This window comes from Mustela nigripes, chromosome 2 (genome assembly GCF_022355385.1).
Source record: "Mustela nigripes isolate SB6536 chromosome 2, MUSNIG.SB6536, whole genome shotgun sequence".
NCBI lineage: Eukaryota > Metazoa > Chordata > Mammalia > Carnivora > Mustelidae > Mustela > Mustela nigripes.
This window is the reverse complement of record NC_081558.1, coordinates 7,262,876-7,276,562: the sequence shown is the minus strand read 5'-3', so window position 1 is coordinate 7,276,562 and position 13,687 is coordinate 7,262,876. Positions and strand designations below refer to the sequence as shown.

Genomic DNA, 13,687 nt, shown 5'->3' with positions numbered 1-13,687 from the left:
AGCAGGCTTCCCACCGAGCAGGGGGCCTGATGCGGGGTTCGATCTTAGGACCCTAGGACCCTGCCCTGAGCCGAAGGCAGCTGCTTAATGACTGAACCACCCAGGTGCCCCTGTTTCCTCATTTTAAAAATAGGAATTGTAGTCCTATCTACCTCTGAGGGCTAAGTGAATTATTACACGTACATTGCTGCCTATAATACTGTATTTAATAATCTGTATTTATCTATACGGACCTCATAGAGATTAAATAAGATATGAGTCTCTGTCGGACGTAAGGATTGCAGACATCTTCTCCCACTCTGTGGCTTGTCTTTTCATTCTCTTAATGGAGTCTTTGATCAATAGAACTTCTTAATTTTAATGTAGTTCAGATAATATCTGTCCCCTTTTAAGGTTAGTGCTTGTTAGTGTCCGGTTTTAGAAATCTTTGCCTACCCTCAGAGTAATGAAGATGTTCTGTATTTTCTTCTAAAAGATTTATTGTTTGACTTTCACATTTAGATACACAATCCATTTGGAATTGATCTTTGCATAGGATATGAGGTAGGGATCAACATTTTTTCTTTCCCCTGTGAATAGACCTAGTTGACCAAGCACCATGTAGACTTGGGAGCCTTACCGTCTGGGATTGTATCCTGGGGGCCTTCAGGAAATCTCTTAGCATCTCTGTGCCTCTGTTTCCCCATTTTATTTTATTATTTTATTATTTTTAAGGTTTTATTTTGTTTATTTGACATAGAGAGAGAGACGGTGAGAAGGGGAATACAAGCAGGGGGAGTGGGAGAGGGAGAAGCAGGCTTCCCACCGAGCAGGGGGCCTGATGCGGGGTTCGATCTTAGGACCCTAGGACCCTGCCCTGAGCCGAAGGCAGCTGCTTAATGACTGAACCACCCAGGTGCCCCTGTTTCCTCATTTTAAAAATAGGAATTGTAGTCCTATCTACCTCTGAGGGCTAAGTGAATTATTACACGTACATTGCTGCCTATAATACCTAGCATGGGATTCATACTCAGTAAACCTTAGCAACCATGGTAATTATTTCCGACAGTTGTCAACTTGTTCCCTCCGGAGAATTTTCAGGTCAGGGGAAAAACATTTCTTTCTTTCTTTCTTTCTTTTTTTTTAAGATTTTATTTATTTACTTGACAGAGAGAAATCACAAGTAGATGGAGAGGCAGGCAGAGAGAGAGAGAGAGGGAAGCAGGCTCCCCGCTGAGCAGAGAGCCCAACTCGGGACTCCATCCCAGGACCCTGAGATCATGACCTGAGCCGAAGGCAGTGGCTTAACCCACTGAGCTACCCAGGAGCCCCAGGGGAAAAACATTCAGTTTGCTCTAACAAAATACCATGGATTGAGTGACTCATAAACAATAAAGATGCATTTCCCACAGTTCTGGAGGCTGGGAAGTCCAAGATCAAAGTGCTGGCAGATTGGGTGTTTCCTCTCTGTTTTCTTATATGGTGGAAGGGAGACAGAGCTCTCTGGAGCTCTCTTTCTTAAGGACACTAATGCTTTCAGCCACCGTCATGACCTAATCACCTCCCAAAGGCCTCATCTCCAAATACCATCACATTATGGGGATTAGGTCTCAATATAGGAATTGGGGGGTGGGCCACAAACATTCAACCTAAGGCACTCCCCACCACAGTGCTTAGAGTGATGGTGGTGATAGGGAAGAAGGGATACATTCTTGGGGCGCCTGCCTGGCTCAGTTGGAGGAGCGTGTGACTCTTGATCTCAGGGTCATGAGTTTGAGCCCCACATTGGGTGTAGAGATGATTTAAATAAATAAATATCAGGGGTGCCTTGGGAGGGCGCAGTTGGTGAAGCATCACACTCTTGGTTTCGTCTCAGTATGTGATCTCAGGGTTGTGAGATCAAGCCCTGTGTCAGGCTCCAAGCTCAGCATGGAGTCTGTTTAAGACTTTCTCACCCTATTCCCCTCCCTACCTCTGTAAAATAAAAAAAATAAATTTTATATATATATAAAGAGAGAGAAAGAGAAAAGGAGAGAGAGAGAGAGGGAGGAAGGATAGTTTCTAGAGACATTTCTGCATCAAGATCAGTGAGCGTTGGTTTGAGTGGAGTAGGGAAGGAGAAGGAAGGATATGGGGGCACAGTCCGTAGCTTCTAACCGAGGTAACATCTGGGCCAGGACCGTGGCGGAGCAAGCAAGGAAACGGGGCACAAAATGTAAGGACTCCTCACATCAGTGCAATTGCAGGGCACATCAGGGGAGGGGGCTTGAAGGGCCAATTTAAGAATGCTCCCCCTGGACAGTTTTGTGGAGGTGTAATTTACAATGCCAAAAAAGTATGCAATTCAGTGGCTTTTTAGTAAATTTTCAGAGTTGTTCAAATATCACCCCAGTCCAGTTTTAGGACATTCCATCACTCCCAGAAGATCCCTCATACCCACGTGCAGTCCATCCCCACACCCACCCTTAGTTCCACGCAATCACTAATCTAATTTCTATCTCTATTGGTTTGCCTTTTCTGGACATTTTGTATAAATGGAATCATACAAAATGTGGCCTTTTTTTTTTTTTAAGATTTTATTTATTTCACAGAGAGAGAGACAGAGAGGTCATAAGTAGGCAGAGAGGCAGGCAGAGAAAGAGGAGGAAGCAGGCTCCCTGCTGAGCAGAGAGCCCAACATGGGCTCGATCCCAGGAGCCTGGGATCATGACCCAAGCTAAAGCCAGAGGCTTTAACCCACTGACCCACCCAGATGCCCCAACCTTTTTTTTTTTTTTTTTTTTTTTTAAGATTTTATTTATTTGGGAGAGAGAGAGGGGGCAGGAGCCAGAGGAGGGGCAGAGGGTGAGGGAGAGGGAGAAACAGACTCCCCCCTGAGCAGGGAGCCCAACGTGGGGCTTGAACCCAGGACCCTGGGATCATGACCTAAGCTGAAGGCAGACGCTTAACTGACTGAGTCACCCAGGTGCCCCAAAATGTGGCCTTTTGTATCTGGTTTCTTTCACTTGGTGAAATATTCTCAAGGTTTGCCCATGTTGTAGCACATGTTTGTTCTTTGTTTCTTTTTATTGTTGAGTGACGTTTCCTGTATGGATGTACCACAGTTTGTTTATCCATTTGCTACTTGATGGGCGTTTGGATGGTCTCCTTCATGATGAAAAATGTTGGCATGAATATTCACATACAAGTCTTGGAATGGACTTATTTCTCTCAGGTATATGGTATTGTTGGGTCTTGTGGTAAGTTTCAGTTTAACTTTCTTTTAAAAAAAAAAAAGATTATTTATTTATTTGTTTTAGAGAGAGAGTGCAAGCAGGGGCTTGGTGGGGGAGGGAGGAGGAAGAAGGAAAGAGGGAAAGAATCTCAAGCAGACTCCACACTGAGCTCATGACCCTGAGACCATGACTTGACCCAAACCCAAGAGTCCAATGCTCAACGGACTGAGCCCCTACGCACCCCTGTGTAACTGTTTAGGAAAGGGCTAGATTATTTCTCAAAGTGGTTGCAACATTTTATATTCTCCATAACAACAGGTTCCCATATCTCTACATCATCAGCAGCACCGCCCGTCTTTCTGACTGAGGTTGTTCTGGTGGGCGTCATGTGCTATAGTCCTGTGAAACACAGGTGAGAATGTTCAAGAAGCAGATGGGCATAGGGTCTGAACTCCAGCTGAAGATCTGAGCTGTAGATATACCTTTGGGAGCCTTAGCTATAGATTCATTTAGTCAGTCAATCAACAACACTTTTTTTGAGCACCTGCTATGTGCCAAGCACTATTCTAAGCCCTGGGGTTTCAGTTGTGAAAAATACGGCTAGGTAGGTACCCTTGTGAAACTGAAAGTCTGGTGGAGGAGACAGACCATAAACAAATAAAAATCATGTCACATGGGGATAAATGCTGTATGAGAAAATAAAGAAGAGTAAGGGACAGAGTGTGGTGGGGGCTGTTATCGTCAATGAAGTGGTCAGGGAAGGTCCTTCCGACATGATGGCCATATCACTCAGACTTCAGCTGGGGAAACAAACCGCTCTAGGTGTTTTAAGGAGAGGGAATTTAATACAGGGAATTGGTTAAGTGTAAGATGAAGAGTTGAGAAGCCAAACTGATGGGGTTGATCAGGGTGTCCAGCAATAGACCAGAGTACAAAACTGCTTGAGGGACCTGACAGATGGGTGTTGTGATGAGAAGGGGGCTCTTCTGTGGGAGCTGGGACCATGGTGGGGGATGTAGCCACCACCGAAAGCACCACAACCCCAAGCAGAAGGAGCAGGGAGAAATACCCTGGCTTCTCCTTCCCTTCCACCCTCCAGTCTCCTTCCAGTGCCTCCCATTGGATAAGCCTAACAGGAAGCCAATGTGTAAGGGAACCTGGGAAATGTAGTTTTCTGGAGAAAGGTAGGGCATGCCTCTGACCTATACAATGATAAAGCAGAGATATAAATAAAGGAACAGCTAAATGTGTATCTGTGGTAATAGTTCTGGGGGGCACCTGGGTGGCTCAGTCAGTTAAGCATCTGGCTCTTGGTTTTGGCTCAGGGCATGATTGCAGGGTGCTTGGCTGCAGCCCTATGTCAGTCTCTGAGTTCTGTGGGGAGTTGGCTTGAGGATTCTCTCTCTCTCTCCCTCTGCTGCCCCCACTCGCATGCATGCTCTCTCTCAAGTAAATTAATAAATCTTAAAAAAAAAGTGTTCTGGGTAGAGTGGACAGCAATGCACAGCAAGTACAAAGGTCCTGAGGTGGTAGTGTGCCAGACAGAACCAAAACTTTGGAAGTGGGTGTGATGGTCCAGGCACCTTACACAGAATGAGATGATTGGAGACCCAGGACAAAACCCTGGGAGACATAGACATTTAGGGAAAAGGCAGGAGACAGTGATGATGCAGCCAGAGAGGGGAGAGTGGCACTAGGAAATGATAAGGTGTTTGTGAAGTCAAAAGAGAAATTACTTTCAAGAAAGAAGGAATGAGGGGTGCCTGGGTGGCTCAGTGGGTTAAGCCTCTGCCTTCAGCCCAGGTCATGATCTCAGCGTCCTGGGATCAAGCCCCACATCTGGCTCTCTGCTTCCCCTCCTCTCTCTGCCTGCTGCTCTGCCTACTTGTGATCTCTCTCCCTCTGTCAAATAAATAAATAAAAATCTAAAAAAAAAAAAAAAAAAAGAAAAAAGAAAAAGAAAGAAAGAAAGAAGGAAGAGGGAATGATCCATGAAGACTAACCATTGGGATAACTAAATAAGGGCTCGTGTGAGGCTGTGGGATGGGCAGATTGGAAGGTCACTCCTGCCTCTGGTGAGAGGACTTTGGGAGCATTCAGGAGGCAGGAGGTGAGGCAGTAGAGACAGCAAAGCAGCTGTGAGGGTAGACCACTCCTTGGAAGAGCCTGACGGGAAGAGCTATAGGGCATGTTCCCACAGCACCAATGGTGAGTGAGAGAATGTCAGTGGGTTCCAAATTCTCTAGGCGGGGAGACCTTGGAGCCCAGAGTCTGAAATCAGACAGGCCTGGATTAAAATCTTGAGCCCCTGTTTACCTGCTGGGTCGCCTCAAGTTGGTCCTCTCTCTTCTTCAAGCCCAGTTTCCTCACCTGCAAATAGGGATGTTGCTGTACTTTTCCTGGGAGGTTGCAACTGGGGCTCAGCCAGCACATTTGCTAAGTGTTCAGCACTTGTAAATGCAAGCTGTAGTGCAAGGAGGCTAGGACACATCTCATTTTTTAAAGTTTATCATTAGTTGCAAATAATAATAAAGGCAGCTGCTACTTATTAAATGCTTGGCACGGCCCAGACACACTGCAAAGTACTTTACAAGCACAGCACCCACTCCCCTAGACACACACACACATGCTCTCCCAGCTCACTCTGCTCCAACCACACTGGCCTTTCCTTGAAGTTATCTTAGTACCTCAGGGCCTTTGCACTTGCTGTTTTCTTTGTAACTCTTCCCTCAGGTATCCAAATATCACTCTCCAACCATCCTGACTAAAGTTTACTCTCCTGTTTTGACTGGATGTTCCTTCCTCCCCTTACCCTACCTATTTTACTTTTTCTTCCTCCTCCCCCTCCTACCTCTTGTCTACCTTGCCCCATACAGTGTTTAGCTCCACAAAGGCATTTTTATCTGTTGTTCGCAGTTCCTTGCACATAGTAGATGTTCAGTAAATCTTTGATTTGATTCTCAGGACAGCTGAGCCCTTTACACATATTAGGTACATGGGTCCTCACAACCAGCCCCATTGCAGATGAGGAAACTGAGGCGGAGGGGTCTTTGCTGGGGGTCACCAGGGCTCAGCACCTGCCTCGGAGTTAAAGCTCAGAAAAAAAGGGCAGTTCAAGACCCCTACCGCCGTGTTGAGTGCTTCTCCCTCGGCGAGCCCTCGGCTAGCGGCCACGGCCCAGAAAGGCCTGAGTCATCGCCGCCTCCAGACGGCGGCGGCCGCGGGCTGCGGGCGACGGCGGCGGCGGCCGGGGCGGCAGCGCGAGGTGATGCGGGGACGCCGGGAGGGGGCGTGAGTGCAGGGAAAACAGAGGAAATTAAAACCCGCCGGGTGCTCCTCCCGGCCGCCTTGCCGCCCCCGCCGCCGGCTGGTGCGTGGGTGGGTTGGGGACCGCTCTGCACTCCCCCGGCGTGGAAGGGGCGGATCCCCGAGCCCCGAGCCCTGGGGCCTGGAGGAAGGGCCCAAGTGTCAGTTTCCCGCCCCCACCCCAAGTTCGAGTTGTGAGTGGAGACCCGCCTGGGACTAGTCTGCAAAAGGCTGACTCCTCCGTCTCAGCCGCCCCCGGTTACGATGCGCCCCTCGGTGTAGTGGGAAATCCTCTGGGCTGCCCGGGTGACCCCCCACTGCCGCACCGGCATCCAAGCGGTCGCGTCCACTGGCTCTAGACCTACCACTCTGGGCTTCCCTGGTCCCGAATCCACCGAGGGGTCCCCAGAGTGGTACCGGGGAAGCCCCTTCCCCGAGGGAAAGGAGACCCTGTGCTGCCCTGTTCAGGGGGCGCGCACGGGTCTCGCCTCCACGGCCCGCGACGCCTGCGCTGCCGGGTTCCAGAGAGCCGGGGTCGGTGTTCTAACCGTAGGAGGGTGGGGGCTTGCGACTCCGGGCCCCTGCCAGCTTCGGGTGGTCCGCGTGGGGCAGCTGCCCACTGAGCCCAGGGGTTGGGGGGGACGGTCGAGCGCCGAGGGCTCCGAAAGGGACTGTGCGCGGAGGGTAGCCCGGGAGTGCCGGGGGCTGGGGGGTGGGGGGGCGGGAACACCAATGGGGGGCGGGGCTGGGAATGCCGCGGCGGTGGGGGTGGGGCAGGTGGGGAACACCGCCGCAGGGGGCCTTCACCCGGGGGGCGGTCCCGGCGGGGCGGCGCCGGGGTCTGGGGAGTGGGGGCAGTCTGGGCGCCCCCCGCCCCCGCCGGGCTCCGGGCCGGAGCCGTGACGTCACGGCGGCTGGAAGTGCCCGGCGCGGAGGCGCGGGAGGGGGTGGGGGGCCGAGCCGGCGCTTTATAAGCGGAGCCCGCCAGGCGCGCAGAGCCGCAGCCGGCGTCCGCGAGCCCCCCGGCCGGCCCCGGCCCCGGCCCCCAGCTCGCGCTCGCGCCCCCGGGGCGGCTGGGTGGCGAGGGACCGAGCGCCAGGCGGCGGGCCGGAGAAGGGACGCGCGGCGGGCGGCCGCGGGGCATGAGGCGGGGGCGCGATGTCGGTGCCGCTGCTCAAGATCGGGGCCGTGCTGAGCACCATGGCCATGGTCACCAACTGGATGTCGCAGACGCTGCCCTCGCTCGTGGGGCTCAACGGCACCGTGTCCCGCGCGGGCGCCTCAGAGAAAATCGTGAGTGGCCGCCGCGCGGGGGGCACTCCCGGGGGGCGTGGTGCCCGCGCCGGCGCCGCCGCAGCCCCCGGGGGCCCCCGCCCTCCAGCTTCCCAGAGCCCCCGGCCTGGGGGCGCCCTCCTGGGGCTGGGGGCTGGATGCGGAGGAGCCCCGGGACCCCGAGCCCCCCACCCCGCACCGTTTATTCTTGTTATTATTATTACTGCTTCTCATTATTAGTGAGCAGTGTCCGAGTGGCAACAACGTACTAGGCTCGCTCCGCTCCCCGCGCAGGCGGCAAGGGCTGCGCAACTGAGCCGGGTCCGGGCGAGTGGGGCGGAGCGGGAGGGTAGATTCGGGGGGCTGGGAGGGACCTTGCCTCTGAATGGGGGAACCGCGGGGTCTCCGAGCGTCTCCACCTTCAGGATTGCTGCCTGTTTCTGAGTCGTCCCGTCTCCCTCTCTGTCTTTTTCTCTCTGTCTCTATCTATTCTTTCCCCTCTGGTTTGCTTCTCACTGTTTCTCCCTGTCTTTGTCTCTATCTCTTTTGCTCTGTCTCTGACTTTGTATCTCTTTTTGTCTGTCTTTTTTTTTCCCCCTGCACCCCCTACCCCCACCGCAGCATCTCCTTCCTGGTTATCTGCTTCACCATGTGCCGAATATGTATTCCCAGAACTTGCTCTCTCTAGGAGGCAGATGGCTCTCAAGACTGGGGTAGGGGCAAGGGCTGGCACAGCCCCCAGAAGCACAGGTTGCCCCTTCCCTCAGCCCATCCTGTCCTGCTCCATCACCTTCATCCTCCAGCTTCCCTTGCCACAGAGGTTTTTTTTGGGGGAAGGGGCAGGGAGGTTCAGTGGTGATCAGTAACGGTGTTCCTGGTGTCCTGGGGAGGGGGAGAAGGCACCCTCCACTGCAAACTTACCTCGGAGTCCTCCAGATATGGCCTCCCCCTCCCACCGTCTCCCCTCTTCAGTCTGTTTGTGGGACTCCTCCCAGTAGGTGGAACTGGGATGCATGGAGCTCCCTCTCCTGCCCAGTATTTCCCTAACTTCACCAGCTCCCTGGTTCAGCCCCCCAGCGGCCACCCCCCCACCACACTTCTTTCTTTCTCCTTGCTGAAAGGAAAAGAAGTCTTTGCTCCCAAGGGTTGAAGGCAAGTTGGGGGGGGGGGTGGGTTGTTGGTGACCCCAAACACTGTGCCCAGGCTTTGTCCCACCCCTGGGGGGAAATGATATCGGGCTTGGCGCGGGTGAGGGCTTTCAGTCCAAATTCTCAGACTTGAAGCTAATGTGTGAAACAATGTCTTTATTTGTGTCTGTCACATCCCGTGATATGATTCAAGTATATCCTGGTGTGTTTATTTCGGCATGAGTTTCGGTGTGTGAGTGGGGTTGGGGGGGGAATCAAGGGAGAAAGTTTAGGAGCTTTGCCAACGTGAGGGTCCAGGTGTGTCTTCCTGTGTGTGAAGGTGTGTCCCAGGATGAGCGTGTCCCTCATTGTGTGTCCCTCAGTGTGTCTGGGTGTGGATGTGTCTAAGTGTGTGTCTGCAGTTCTGTGTCCCTGACTGTGGGTTTGCATGTGTTCCACGATTGCATGTGCATGTAGGGATTTGTGACAGCCTTCTTGCTCTTGCCTTCTGAGGGGGATGAGAGATGGGTCTCATTGAAATCGGAAGCTGCTTTCCCCTCCCTCACTCTGACAGAGTGTGAGTGTGTGTAAATGTGTGCGTGTAATATGTCTAGCATATGGTGTGTGAGGAAAGTGTGCATAAGTGTGGAAGAGTATGTCTCTGAGTTATGATTTTGTCTGTGCTAATATGTATGTGTGTGTGTGTGCATGTAAGTGTAGACATGTGTCTTTAGAAGGGTGTGCATATATGTGTGTATGAATGGTGTGTGTGACTACCTTGTATGCATGTGAGCAGATTCCTGTGTGAACCATGGGTTTTCTATAAGTGTGTGTACATGTATGTGTACCCAAATAGAACTGGTCTTCATTCTGACCTATCTATAGCTAATAGGACCACAGTCTAGTGCTTCCATGAAGTTACCATCTGAAAGTATTACTCCCATCCCTGATCCCCACCCCATCCCTCAATCCCACTGAGCCTTGCACAAGGCTCTCTAGAGTGAGATGCCAGGAGACTTAGGATAGTACCTGAAGGGGAACTGTGACAAGACAGTGCTCTAGAAAGGGTTTTGGGAGTCTGGTAGGCTAAGGTTGGAATCCACTCTCCCCCATCTTGCTCTATGACTTGTTCTTGACTCTGGGCACCAGTGAGTTCATGATTCCGAGCTGTGGTTTCTTCATATATAAAATGGGATGATAACTCCTACCTCACAGAACTCTTGTGGGTAACAGATCTATAGCCCAGCTCCCCGCCCGCCCACCCACCCACCCACCCACCCTTCCATCATTTCTCCATCTGTCCGTCTCTTTATCCACCCTTACATCTCTCCATCCACCTGTCTCTTCAGCCAGCCGTTGTCCATCATCTGTCTCTCTATCTCTCCTTCCATGCATCCATCCCTCCATCCATCCATCTCTGTCCGTGTATCCAGCCAGCCCTCTCTCCGTCCATCATGCAGCCATCTCTTCATCTATTCTCTATACACCCACCCTTCCATCCATTTTGTTTATTCAGCAAAACTATTGATTTGCCTCCTCTGTGTCAAGCATGTTTATGCTTAAAATCTCCAGCTCAGTGCCTGACATAGTAGATGCTCAGTTAGTGATAGGGCTCTAAGTCATACATACCTATATTTGAATCCTGGCCCTGCGCTTTACTAGCAGATGCCCGTGGGGAAGTTATTTAATCTCTCTAAGATTCATTATCTTCATTAGTCAAGGAGAGTTTAGAGTCCCCCTTAGACTATGGGATCCATGAGAAACCACAGAGGACTCCTGTGCTTTGCTCGTTACCAAACCCTAAGACCTGATGCATAGGAATGCTACAATAAATATTTGCCAAGTGACTGAACCAACATCAGATTTTCATAAAGTTTCATGGATCTCACCTTCAAGTGGAAGCCAATGGCCAGGAGCATAGTAGATGTTCAGTAAGAAGGAATTGCTTTGTTTGCTGTGATAGCCAAGTGCATAGTAGGCACAGAAGAAATATCTGTCAAGTGTCTAAATCAAGAATCTGCCCTCCTGGGGTTCCTGGCCAGCTCGGTCAGTGGAGCATGTGACTCTTGATCGCGGGGTTGTGAGTTCCAGCCCCATGTAGGGTGTAGAGATGACTTAAAAATAAAATGTAAAAAAAAAAAAGAATGCACCTTCCAAGGGTTGGGGAGAACAAATGGAAATTACTAGGCACATCCGAGGTGCTCAGTAAGGAGTTGTAGAAGAGTCTAGTCCACCAATGTGGGTTAACGGAGGGGTTTAGGGACCCAGGTAGCAAGAATTCCCAGTCATAGGGCAGAAGATTGGATGCCGGTGTTTGACTTAATAAAGGGGTTCTGTGCTGAGGTGGGGGTGAGCCCAGACCCTCTGGACATTCTTGTCTCAGGATTTCCCTCCCTGATTCAATCTAGAGAAGCAGCTTAGCATTCTAGGAGGTTCTAAGAATGCTATTATAGGCCGTCTCTGGAAAGGAATGGGGAAGAAGCTTCCACCGCTTCTACCTTTGTCCAGCGCTCAGCCATAAACCATCCCTGTGGGGTGGGAGCCCTCGGCGGAATGGCTCCTCACCTGGACGTCATAAATCCAGAACCAGACTAAAAGCTGTCAGCCCCTTGCTAGTGGCTGCTGTCATTACAGCGACCGAGGAGAATTACCTGCATCTTGTATGTTAGAATTACCTGCATCTTGCCCATCCACTCACCCTTAAAGGCTAGAAAAAGGAAGGGGAGATGAACAAGAGGTATTCCGTTTCAGAGGACTCTTTTCCTCATGGGAGGAATGGGGGGGAGGGTCTGAGCAGCTATGTGCAGATTCCATGTCTTTTCTTGGCAGTTTCCTGGGCGGGGTGAGGGTGGGGGTGGAGGTGGGGGTTGGGGTGGAAGGCACCAGAGACTCCATATCAGTCAAGAGAGGTCAAGGTACACAAGGTACCATGTGGTTTAACACAACACAGGTTCGTTTCTCCCTTGCACTTTATATTTATTGTTGGCTGGAGAACTTTATCCACAGTAGTCATTCAGGGGCTCAGGAGGATGGAGGCTGTGTGGGGAATGATCACTGAAACAGAAAAGGGAGAGGCACAGCAAATCCTGCCTCAGTTCCTAAGGCTCTACCCTGGAATGTTACTTTGTCACATTTCCTTGGTTCACACAAGCCGCATGGCATGCCTAACCTCACAGAGGGCGAGAAGTGTGGTTCTACCTTGATCTGAACAGAGAAAGGGGTGGCCAGATCCTTGTGAACAGCCCTAAACAGCACCCTACTCTGCTGATCCCTCCCCCTCTTATCTGAATTAACAAGAGCTCTCTTGGAGCATATCTCCACTTGTTCATTCACTCATTTATTCAACAAATTCTTATCGACCACATACTTTATGCGTGTCAACTATTCTAGGGACCAGGGGCAAAACAGTGAACAAAACAGACAAATACCCTTGTCCTCAGGGAGCTGACATTCTAGAGCCAGGATAGGGAGAAATAAATAACCATATAGATAAATCTATAATATTTTAGATGGTGATGCATGTACAGTGAAGAAGCATAAGAGCAGAGTAAGGGGAGTGGAGAGTGAGGAGGGATTATTTTAGATTGAGTGGCCCCTCTGAGCAGGTGACATTTGGCCAGAGATCTGAAGGAAGCGAGAGAGGGCTCGTATCTAAAGGAAGAGAGTTACAAACAGAGAGAAGAGCAAGTGCAAAGGCCCTGAGGTGGGAACATGCCTGAAATTTTGGAGAAACTGAGGAAACCAGTGGTCAAAGCAGAGTGAGAGAAGGGGGGAAAGCAGTTGGAGATGAGGACAGGGAGGTGGTGGGGGAGCTGTGTCATGTTCAGGGATGGGGCAACCTTGTAGGGATGTTAGTTATTTTTTATTTTTTTAAATTTTATTATTTTTTAAAGATTTTATTTATTATTTGACACAGAGAGAGACACACACGGTGAGAGAGGGAACACAAGCAGGGGGAGTGGGAGAGGAAGAAGCAGGCTGCCCACTGAGTAGGGAGCCCAATGCAGGGCTTGATCCAAGTACCCTGGGATCATGACCTGAGGTGAAGGCAGATGCTTAATGATTGAGCCATCCAGGCGCCCTCGGATTTTAGTTTTTAACCTGGAACTGCTCATGCTTTCCATTCCTCCTTGCAAACTTCTAAGATACTCTGGACAGTCCATTATTTGTCCTGCTACCTGGTTCACTCCCGCTATAATGTCAGCTCCATGAGGGCAGGGCTTTTTAAAAATTTAATTGAATGTTGTGGCCCTAGTGCCTGGCTTAGGGCCTAGCAATAGTAGGTGCTCAGTAAACACGTGTTGAGTGAATAAGTGGAATTCCAGGGAAGGTTCTGAGCGGAAGAGGGATAGGACTTGGCTCAGATGTTCAGTTTCCCGCTGGCCCCTATGAGGAGGGCAGACTGGGGGTGGGGGGGGAAGCGTATGAGGGCGGGAGCCAGAAGACCAGGGAGGAGGCCACTGTGCTGGTCCAGGTGAGTGATGATGGGGGCTGGACCAAGGTGGGGGCCAAGGGAGTAGAGATAAGTAGGTATACTGTGGATTTGAGCCCCCACCTACCATATCTACCTGCTCCTAAATTGTAAACTTCCAGCTTTTGCTCAAACACTTCAAAGCAGGAGGAAACATTTATTGAGCACCTACTTTGTACCGGGAAGGGTTCTGGACTATGGGACATAGAGATGAATAACATCCCCGACTTCAGTCAGATTGCAGCCTTTTCAACAGTGACGTGACATGGTATGTGTGATAATAAGCATATTTCTGGAGTGTGATAGGGGTGCAGAGG

At 50.9% G+C, this 13,687-nt stretch overlaps 1 protein-coding gene across 2 annotated transcripts in view; it reads left to right on the top strand.

The window, feature by feature from the left end:
- OLFM2 (olfactomedin 2) overlaps positions 1 to 13,687 on the top strand; it is a 60,191-nt gene that overhangs the window by 9,919 nt on the left and 36,585 nt on the right. Inside the window, exon 1 of one of the 2 annotated variants that reach the window (XM_059388953.1) lies at positions 7,572 to 7,793. The exons of the other annotated variant lie outside the window; for it this stretch is intronic. Coding sequence (XP_059244936.1) covers positions 7,659 to 7,793 — 135 coding nt within the window. The 5' untranslated portion in view covers positions 7,572 to 7,658. Of the gene's footprint in view, positions 1 to 7,571; positions 7,794 to 13,687 lie in introns of those variants that run through there. 2 annotated transcript variants of the gene reach the window in all.